This window comes from Lolium rigidum, chromosome 3, assembly GCF_022539505.1.
Source record: "Lolium rigidum isolate FL_2022 chromosome 3, APGP_CSIRO_Lrig_0.1, whole genome shotgun sequence".
NCBI classification, from domain to species: Eukaryota; Viridiplantae; Streptophyta; class Magnoliopsida; order Poales; family Poaceae; genus Lolium; species Lolium rigidum.
In genome coordinates, this window is record NC_061510.1 from 319,932,464 (window position 1) to 319,943,739 (window position 11,276).

At 48.7% G+C, this 11,276-nt stretch overlaps 1 protein-coding gene across 1 annotated transcript; it reads left to right on the plus strand.

The window, feature by feature from the left end:
• Positions 1-6,699: 6,699 nt before the first annotated feature.
• LOC124696943 (putative cyclic nucleotide-gated ion channel 9) lies at positions 6,700-8,184 on the plus strand (the record flags this gene model as incomplete). The annotated part of the gene is made up of 3 exons (XM_047229600.1): positions 6,700-7,013; positions 7,088-7,199; positions 7,294-8,184. Coding segments are annotated over 3 exons (1,317 nt in total), but the record flags the coding sequence as incomplete, so codon positions are not given.
• Positions 8,185-11,276: the final 3,092 nt, after the last annotated feature.

Here is an 11,276-nt window from a genome sequence, read left to right on the forward strand (position 1 = left end):
CTTAACTTTCTATCGTAAGTGGCAATTACATGTGATTTGTCTATTTACACCTCCCTTATATGCCCACATATTAAGCCCCAATAAAAGAGCGGGGGAGATTTTTTAAGTGGGATTGCGAACTAAAAGTCCAAAATATTTTTGCAAGATTGGTTCTTGCATTGATTTTCATGTGTCCCTTAATTTGTTCTATGGCTCTCAGACCCTAAATTTGTTCCAAATTGGTGATTTATGTCCTTTCGTATTTGTTAATTGTAAAACAAAGCCACAGCTATGATGAGAGAAAGTTTCAGGAAAGGGGTGAGAAGAAACAGAGTGGAAGAGAGAGAGGTAAAGAGATGTCAAGATAAAGCGGTGGGTAAGAGAGGCAGATGGTGAACTCAAAAGGTGGTGCTTTACGTAACATTCACACAAAATAGGAGAAAACAAGAACGTATAGAAAAAATCCGAGTGCCTTACAAGGACATCTGACAAGCATTTTACGCAGGAGAGGTTTGCCAAATGTTTCGTGCACGGTACCGAGTAAGAGGACACCATTTTCAACTCACCCACTAACGATGCCGAGCTTGAACACATGTCCATCATTTGTAAGTGCAATTAAGGCGCATATCAAGAAGACCCCAGGGACAAATAGGAGACTACTTGTCGAGCAGGAGCTAGCCTCTTGGCTATCACCTTGGTTAGATACGTGATGGCTGCAATGCATGAGCAGCCTGATGCATGCATGTGTTGTTGGTGTAATAGCCATCATAAGATTGACTGGTTGCATGAGCTATGTTGTTTGTATGTTAGTATTTATTTCTGTACCGGTAGTATATTGTGTGCTTGTGTGATCCGGAGGCCCGAAAAAGATCAAAACCCGTTGCAAAATTTCCCTCCCGATTAGTACTAGGTAGCTGTTGAATTAGTTTTTTTCTTAAATGAAATGCAGAGATATTTTGCTGGTTTATTACTCACTCTGATACATGATAAGTGTCGAGGTTTTAGTTTAAATTTGAAAAAAAAATGAACTAAAGGCCAGACGTTTATTATGGATCGGAGGGAGTAGTCCACTTTGGAGAGGAAGTGGTAGCATACAATATCCTCCTCCTTTCAAGTGTTAGAGCATCTCCAGTCGCGTCCCCCAAAGGTCTTTGGGGTGCGCCGGACATTTTTTCGTCCCCAGTCACGCGCTCCAAAGCCTCCTTCCGCCCGGCGCGGCCCAATACGGTGTCCGGCGCTCCGAGCCCGTCCCCGCTCCACTGGGGACGCTTCAGGTGCGCTGGAAAGAGCGAGAAGCGAGGCGGGGAGTGGCGGTCCCGACGCGTCATTGACACACGAACGACGCCCAACCGTCGCCTACCTCGCGGCAGAGTTATTATTGGCACGCAACGACGGTGCAGTTGTTGGGAAGGGGAACCGCCGCAGTGGCAACCGCGTTTATCGACGCGCGAACCGCCGGAAAGGAGCGCGAATTCCGCAGAAGAGCAACTTCAACCCTCTTCGATATCTGCGCCGCCATTCATCCCCGCTCAATAAGACCCATATGTCTGCGCATTCCGATGTCCAACCGGTCGGCGCCCTTCATCTATCCTCTCCTCTTTGACCATGAGCAACCTCTCTTTGCCATCATACACGAATAGTGAGGAGAAGCCGCCGAGATGGCGCCCATTGGTGGGAAAGAACTGCCACATCTAGCAGCTCTAGTTCCCGGCCGATGGACGTCTAGGAGGACGAGGAAGAGGCCGACGAGGGTGAGGAGGGAGGAGGGGGAGGCCATCACCGACGACAGCCATGAGGAGGAGGAGGAGGAGGAAGAGGACGAGGGTGGAGACGGCTGGAGGCGGTGGCAAAGAAGGAGGCAAGGGCTAGGGCGAAGGCGAAGGCGGAGGCGCAGCCGGCGAGCACCGACGACGACGAATACACCAATGACTACTCGTCGGAGGGGGACACAAGCTCCTCGGACGTGTCGAACGTCACTATCTCTTCGGAAGACGTGACGAGCAGGAAGCGGCTCCGTGAGGACGACGAGACGGGGCATCAAAGAAGAAGTAGTTTAAAAATTAGTTTGAACATATATTTTCGCAGTTTTTATGTTTAATTTATTTCAATATGCTGCACTACTTTAGAAATCTCGATTGTACCTGTAAATTCCTTCTCTTTATTGAAATGAAAATGCAAAATAAAGAGTTATTTTCTTTACTATTAAATGTGAGTTGGTCGTTTGACACTCAACGCACTTTGGTGGTCGTCATTGAAAGCATCCTGACCGTTTAATCTAATTTTCCTATCTCTGCTTCGTCCGATCAAGTCAGAGCAAAATATCTTCCACGCTGAACTTAATTATGGTATATCATCAATCACTACCTGGTGATTCTATACTCCTATCTCAGGCAATCACAGTAATTAGCAAGATACTCTGGGACATATTTCATATTCCTAGCCTACTTAGTGATTCTATCTCACGCAAATCAAACATCAGAGAAATCCGGATAATCAAATCTTCCCAAAAATGCCGCTGAACAATCAACACCATCCGATCGTGTGCGTCTCCAGCAATTACGGCGGCCGCGCTAATTCAGCTCCCTCGCCCATGAACCCTCGCACGCTCTCTCCTCCATTGTCTCTCACACGACCTGGCGCCGCCGCTGCTCTACCCCGCCCTCTTCCCTTTTCTATCGCCTCTCCTCATCTACAAGGGCATATCCCTCACCTACCAGAACCACCCGCCATCCTCACCACCCGGCACACCTACGGCCATGTCCGACGCGGCGGCAACGACGACCATGGGCACGCTAGCATGGTGTGATGGGTGCTGGGTTGGATGTCAGTGCTGGCCAATGTCCTCGGGCTCATGGCATGGCTGCTCCTGCAGGGGTCGCACAGCGCACTCGCAGGTAGCCAAGTCAGCCGGGGTCAATTGGAAAATAGGACCCGAGATGGGTGGCCTCAGCTGTGACTATCTGAGAAGTTTCTCCCATCAGGACCCTATTTTCTCTTTATCCTCCGCCGGCTAAAACCGTAGAAGATAAAGGTATTACTCTTCCAATATTTATCTCATGCGCTTGTACTTGGCTGTACAGAAAGAAAGTTGTTTCGTACAGATGATATTCGTTGGATGAGGATGATAGCTAGCCGAACCATCTAGGGTGATCGCCAAGCTCGATGTGATGCGTGGTAACCGGCAAAAAACAGGCCCCTTATCTTTTGTTGGTTCGTGCTTTGAGTTTCTGGTGTTTTCAGTTGTCATGTGCGTGTGTGTGATTATTGTTTTTGTGACTAATGTTGCGTTTGTGCCAACTGACAGACATTCAATGATACACGACGATTCAACCTAGGCAAAGGTAATTTTATTTTGCCTCATGATTCAATGGCATTTGCGCTTGTCCTTCCAGAGAAAAAATTCCCCTGTATTTTTATCTGGTGTGGTTACAAGGATAGAATGGGTATGTAAATTTGTTGATATGCATATTGATTCCGCATGCACTTGGGTTTACCCATAAAATGTAATACATGCCTACATTGATAATTATTGTAATCTTTGTATCATGGGGCCTCACATTTTAGTTTCGCGTCGAGCTACCGAACTCCGAAGACCGGCCCTGGGTATACTTGGCAACAACCCTCATATTGATGCTCAACTTCACTGCAGTGGACAGCGTTGGTGCTGTCGATATAGCCGACCGGCTTCGGGATGTGGCCTCTCAGGAGTACCATGGAGATTGTGATCAGCATCTTCTATTATGTATGTGAGACCCATGACCCCTCAGTCAAACGGATGGGATTGGGGGAGGGTATTTCATTTGTTTGCTTTAATATTGCAGGGGGTTCTCGCGTCAAGGATCTAAGGCCTGATGCTGACATACTGCATGGAGAAGATGGATAGGTTTGTCGTTGGCACCGATCTCTTTGTTCTCCATTGACCCTCTATCGGTCAGCCAGTAATATCTCTATTTGAACATATGAAATCTGTACATTGTTATCATTTTGTGACAATGTTGTTTGTAATTTGTAGCAGGTAAAAATGATCTCGATGATGACTTGATATTGCAGCTTGGTGGGTTAGCACTTGTGATCATGGAGTTGTACCATGTACTGTGGAGCAAGAGAGAAGCAGCAGCAGCCGTCGCCGCCACCATGGTTCTGCTTGCTGACATATGAACCACTCCATCTTCCGTGAGAGGGCATGTTTTCTCTCCATTTGTTCATGCACTACACCTTACTACCTTCATTTTTGTTCACAACATCTCAGTCTGCATTCAACTGCTTCAGAGTGATCATTGTGATTCCATTGCAGGACGGATGAAGAGCTCATCGAGATAAATGGCGGAGGCTGCATCGGCAACATCGCTGGCTAGGTTGGCACGCAATGTCCTCCACTGCATTTGGCTCCTCACTCTTTGTGGCGTAGTGTGGCTCTTTGGCATGCATACTCTTCTCTCTCTCTCTCTCTATGTGTATGTTTAATTCATGAATATATATTGGAAAGTTTTTACATTCTATAGCATTTCTTGGGACTTTAATACCCACTTTGTTTGAAAATGATCTTGCTAGGATAGAAGTTCGATGCTTATATAGAATTATATCATATATGTCTAGAATAATGATTGTATTTTCCATACTAGACCTTCAAAAAGTTGCACTTTAAGATCATGAAAACGGTAGCTGTATAAAAGTGAACTGAGCATCAAAGTTGATACAAAAATAATTTTTAATGGTGTTCAATCCCTTAAAATAATCAGTTAAGTATAGGATAATTCGAAAGCATGGAAATTTCTCATTTATGCATAATAAGGTGATCTGGTTTGTCAGGGCTGTAAGTGATTACGTTATGTACCATGTCTCGGGACTTCAGATCCACTTTTGTCTGTAATTACTCTTTACGGAGATACACGTGACTTGATCTGGACAACTCAGTATTTCATAAGATGAGTACCACTTTCTGCATGTGCCTCTCCACAAAAATTGTTCTGATGAACTTTTTTTTGTCAGAGTTGGGTTTTTTCTACTCTCCAGTTTCAGTTACACTTCATGTATGTTTTCGTGGTTTCCTACATATTGTTAGATGGCGCATGTTGGATATACTCCTCTCTTGCTTTCCTAGACTTGGCATATCGAGCGAAACCTGGTATGTAAGAAGCACGTAAAAGAAAGATGAAGTGATATCAAGCATCCGATTCGCTAACCTGGCCAGCGCGGCTTATCAGGAAGACATACTTGCAATATGTTGGACTATTGATGCTCTAGCCGGTGCCTGGACCATACTTCTTCAAAGAATAGTAAATGTTTAGAGATCAGAGATGGTTTACTTAACTCCAAATTCCTGTACCACAAATAGTCAATCTCTATAAGCTTCTAGGTTGCAAACTATTTTGTTATTCAAAGACTGGCCTTTTCTTGGGAATTGTTTCTATTTATGTATTGATACAATTTATTTTTTCTTGGGAATTGTTTTTTATTGATACAATTTATTCTATATATAGTGTGCTTAGGATTGAAAACAAGACTCGTGGCATTGCTGGAGTGGCATTATTGGAGTGGGGGAGTACAAAGCATAATACAATGATCACACAGCACAATGGTGCAAGCGGTGACACTGATATGCTGGTAAGGAAGAAGGGTTGGAAAATGCATCATTGTCATGCATTTGCAGTGCATGTGTGTATATGTGGTAATTTGTTTTTTGTGTGCCTGTGTATATCAATGAGAGGGAGGAGCTATATAGATAGATAAGTAAACACAAACAATGCACTTTCTCTCAAGTGATGATATTGGTGTTGAAATATTAAAATTTTAATATTAGTTTGCATTCAAGATGTAGAAAATAACATCAGTCCGTGGCAACGCACGGCATTCAACTAGTAATGTTTAGGTGACGCGTTTGGGGATTGTGATTGGGCAGTGACGCGCCCAAACGTGGCACGAAGCGGAGGCGTCCCACAAACGCTGATCAGGCGCCGTTTGGAGGAGAAGAGTGAAGATGGGTTTAGTTATTTGGTTTGTCAAGAGATCGTTGTATATGCGAATAGATACAGCTGTGTTGGTTGATGGACACGGCAAGTTAATTTCCGGCGCGAGCGAGTTAATGGATTCCGAATTAATTGATCGCTCATTTTAATTTTCGGCAGGTAATTAACGAGATTCCTTACTAATTTCCATCCCGAAAAGTTTGTGTTGGCTAGAAAATGATGATACACGTCGAAGTGAGAAGAAGACAAAGAAAAGGAAATGATGGACCGGGCGCGAGCGAGCGAATGGATTCCGGAGGAAGTCGCTCATTTTGTGAGCGAGCGAATCGATTTTGGTTTTGCGGCCCTCGCTATCGATGTACAGCTGGCATCCTTCAATTCCAGTCCCGGGAAGCAGTTTGGGACGCAGTTTGTGCGGGCATACGCCAGGCTGGCATGGATCGACTGGATCGTGTGGGCGAGAAAAGAAAAGAAAAGACTCGCATGGACCAAATACTAAAATGAATTGATCGAGTCGCAGGCACGCGCGCGTGAGCACAATTAATCCATCCATGCGCGCGTGACGATACGCCAGCTGGCATGGATTCGATCGATCGATCGATGGAGCTTCACCGGCGCGCGCGGGTATGTACGGGTCAACAGCTCATCACGACTCGGAGCGCCTGAGGGTCCAGTCCCTGACGGTGCGACTCGATCGGATCCATCATGACCCTGCATCCTCATCATCCGCTGATCGATCGAGCATTGTTGATTGTGTCAGATCGTGGGCGCGTTCTGGTACCTGCTGTCGATCGAGCGGGTGAGCGACTGCTGGAGGGCCAACTGCGACGAGTTCCCCGGATGTAACACCATCTACATGTACTGCGGCTCCACGGAGGAGAGCAACGACGAGTTCAAGGAGTGGACCACCGTGATCAAGCAGGTCATCTACGAGAACTGCGAGCCCGACGGACAGAACCCCTTCGACTACGGCATCTACTCCTCCGCCGTCACCTCCGAGGTCATCAGGTCAAAAGACATGACCACCAAGCTGCTCTTCTGCCTATGGTTTGGCCTCGCCAACTTGAGGTAATGCAGCGCAGCTACCATGATCGATTTCTGTTGCAATGGTAGAGTACTAACATTGGTGATCGATCGATCAGTACGCTTGGCCAGGGGCTCAAGACAACCATCTACACCGGGGAGTCGCTCTTCGCCATATCGCTCGCCACCTTCGGCCTCATCCTCATGGCCATGCTCATCGGAAACATTCAGGTAGCCCCAATCCCCCAAGATTGAACTAATTTACTGTCTGTGCTGAACTGTACTGACAAGTGACTATCCGTGTGGGGGAATTGCGCAAATGCAGACGTATCTCCAGTCCCTGACGGTGCGTCTGGAGGAGATGCGGGTGAAGCGGCGCGACTCGGAGCAGTGGATGCACCACCGCCTCCTGCCGCAGGAGCTGCGCGAGCGCGTCCGGCGCTACGACCAGTACAAGTGGGTGAACACGCGGGGCGTCGACGAGGAGGCCCTCGTCCAGAACCTGCCCAAGGACCTCCGCCGCGACATCAAGCGGCACCTCTGCCTGGGCCTGGTCCGCCGCGTCCCGCTCTTCGACAACATGGACGAGCGGCTGCTGGACGCCATCTGCGAGCGGCTCAAGCCGGCGCTCTACACGGAGCGCACCTACATCATCCGCGAGGGGGACCCCGTGGACCAGATGGTCTTCATCATCCGCGGCAGCCTCGAGAGCATCACCACCGATGGCGGCCGCAGCGGCTTCTTCAACCGCAGCATGCTGCAGGAGAGCGACTTCTGCGGCGAGGAGCTGCTCACCTGGGCGCTCGACCCCAAGTCCGGGGTCAGCCTGCCCTCCTCCACGCGCACCGTTATGGCGCTCTCCGAGGTCGAGGCATTCGCGCTGCACGCCGAGGAGCTCAAGTTCGTGGCGGGGCAGTTCCGCCGCATGCACAGCAAGCAGGTGCAGCACACGTTCCGGTTCTACTCCCAGCAGTGGCGCACCTGGGCGGCCACCTACATCCAGGCCGCATGGCGGCGGCACCTCAAGCGGAAGGCCGCCGAGCTGCGGCGCAAGGAGGAGGAAGACGAGGGACGCTCCTCCAGCTTCAAGACCACCATACTCGTGTCACGCTTCGCCGCCAAGATGCACAGGCAACGCTCCAAGCGAGATGAGGAGGTCATGATCCATGTCCCCGTGCCTAAGCCCCGTGAGCCGGACTTCGGCATTGATGACTGAATCACTTAGATTAGCCTTCATCTGGATCGGGTGTGTGTCAATATGATCTAGACAAACTTTAGTTATACTTCCCTGTGCGGAAATATAAGACGTTGTGACACACTTTTACTACACTTAAACATGTTACAATTTAGCATGGAGGGGTATATGTCTGCAATTTTATACTAGATTGCTATGTCTAAGTCAGACTGAGAATCCCTAAACTCTCGGTCTCCCAAAAAAGGTCTCCAAAAGAAAAATATCAACCACGGCCAGAAAAGTGCAACTTTCTCGTGAGTTGTGACTGAGAGTTAAGACGATCTCAGGCGACTAAGATGTAACAAACACACTTCATATACACGGAGTTTTTAGCAACGATTTGGTATTCAGATAGCAATAATCAATCATTGGCCATTTGATACAACCATAGTAGTACCCAAAGAAACATAGCATCTCTTTTAGTTGACAATGTAACTTTGATTGTGAAAGAATAAAGAGGAGTTATGTGTTAAGAAAAACTGAAATTGCATCATTTACAAAAGTTGCACGTGGTAATAAGGACTAAGAAACAGGCTATGGACGCAAGGAGTGATACAAAGTCCACCTCATACCCACAAAAGTTTCCCCATCCATGATACTCAACTCCGCCTGCAAGCTTCTCAAGGGACCTCGTGGTGAGGTTTAATATGAAGGCGCTGCTGGGTAGCGGCTCCGCCATCTCTGGTGGTGAACACCGTGCTACTCTTCTCATTGAGCCACTGCAACTTAAACATGGTTAAAGAAACTTCTGCAACTATGCTCCAATGTAAACTACATAAACATATTAGTCTCCTCAACTGTATTGCCATCAATCATCTAAAACACACTAAGAATACACAAGGTGCACTTTCAGATCCGAAACAAGGGATAATGAAGGAACTTATCATATGGGATAGAATTCGGTTCTTGAAGTTCCAACAAAATTTAATTGTTTGCAAAACTATGATAGAAACATTGCCATGTCATGTGGCGATGATAAAGCAGGATATCAAGGTTAGTGGATAGTGCCCGAAATACGAGTTAGGGGTGGAAGACCTGATCGAAGCACCTTTATGTCACGCCTGAGACCGCAACGACTTCGTCATGCGAAGACGTGACCAACTAGCTGGGCACAGCTGTAGTGTGGCCCAAGAGTAGCGTGTGCGTTTGGCTCTTGTGCCGGAGTGTGGGCGTGGTTATAAGCCCAGGTCCTTGCCTGTAATCGTTATCGCTGAACTATCTCTATCTACATCTACACTACTTAAAAAGAACGAAGTTCCTCCGTTTTCTGCCACCAATTTCGTCGTCGTCGCCCTCTTGGGCCTGGTCGAGCTTCATCTTCGCCCCTTGGGCCTGGCCCATATTCGTTCTCCACTTCCTTCCGAGCGAGGAGGCTGAGGCAGCCATTGAATCGAAAAACCGAGCGATTCAACATGCTCCCGACCTAGGGTACCGCCACCCCGCCGCCGCAACGCCGGTTCCTTCGCTTGGTCGAATCCCCCACCGTGCCGCCCACGCGACCAAGCCACGCTGGCCCAAATTCCGACGCAAACCCTAAGCCAGCCGGCCAGATCCCGCCACCCACCCACGCGGCGCGGGGGCCAATGGCGGAGGACGCCGGCGACAGGGAGCAGCAGCAGCCTGCCGCGGGAGCGGGAGCGGGAGGTGGCGCTGGCCCCAGGTAGGACGGGGGGCGGCAGGGAGGAGAGCGCCGTCAAGCTCTTCGTCGGCCAGGTGCCCGAGCTCATGACCGAGGCCGAGCTGGCCGCCATGTTCCGCAACGTCGCCATCATCCGTGACAAGGGCAGCAAGGTCTCGCGAGGTTCGTCCGGATCCGTACGCCCCAACCCGCGCCGCCGGGGTTTCCTTCCGTCCACCCCGTTTCCTTCCATGCCTGCCCATCTCTCTGTTTTTTCTTCTTCTTCTCGCGGGTCGGGATCTGGGCGCGGTTCTGCGGGTTCCCTTCCCGCTCGCCACCGCGCCCCGCCCTGCCAATCTCTTTTCATCTCCGACCAGCGCCTCCTCTGTACGATGGGCTCCCAGGGACCATCCTCTCGGCGGCGAACATGAAGAGGGGGAGGATGGAAGAAGGGCGTGTGGATGGCAGCAGCGGCGAAAACCGTGGAGGCGACCCATCAAATCCTCGCGCCTCCACGCAAATTCGCGCCTCCGCCGCCACCGTGGTCATCGTCGACGTTCTTCGGCCCGCCGCTTGGAGAAACTTCCGCGAATTCCGCGGAATCCGCGCCCTAGGGCGGAGCCGCCGCCACATCCGAGGTTGATTCCCATAGGCCCTTACTATTTGCGAATACGCTTTGACTTTCTGAAGTCTTCCCAGCGCGATGTATCCCATGCATAAGCACTGGCGACAGTGCCGCCGTTGATTAAAAAAGCACGTTGGTCAACTGCGAATCGTGCTAGATCAGCCACACTATCTTCCAGCAAGACTAGAAAAGATGCAGTCCCTTTACTGCTCAAGCATGATGCGCGTGTTTCTTCTCTGAACCCCGAAAACAATTCTTCGTCTCAATCAGTTTTTCTTTCTTTTCAAATAGTTATATTCAGCACTTACTTTTTAATCTTCATAGGTTCCTTGCTTCTATGTTCTGAGATTGCTTGGAGACTTGGATCGTTTGGCATATCCATACGCGGCATTTCGAAAACCTTTCCCATGGTAAATTCAGAAGTAACCTGCTCTTCTTTCTTCATTCACGTTGCTTTTGTCTCCTGTGAATCTCAGCTCCTGTGATTTTGTGATCTCTGCAGGCTCACTACACTACAGAGATGGTATCAAGTATGAAGAGGTTTGTTTTATGAATGCTTGTCAGAAAACTTTGAAACCAGCCAACCAGGGATCTTTTATATGAATATGTGTTTGCTAAAGCATAGATGCATACTTTGGGCAGGGCTTCACTGTGAATTCACGAGGCAGCACGCTCTTCACCTGCAAATGGACGCCGATGAAACTACAGATCAAGGCTTTGATCTTTATCTGCCATGGTACCAGTTCGTCCTCCTTAATTTCCATCATGTGGTTCGTCAATCTTGCAAACATAAGGAAAGAAAATTCATTATGTTTCGTCTCAAAACATCTA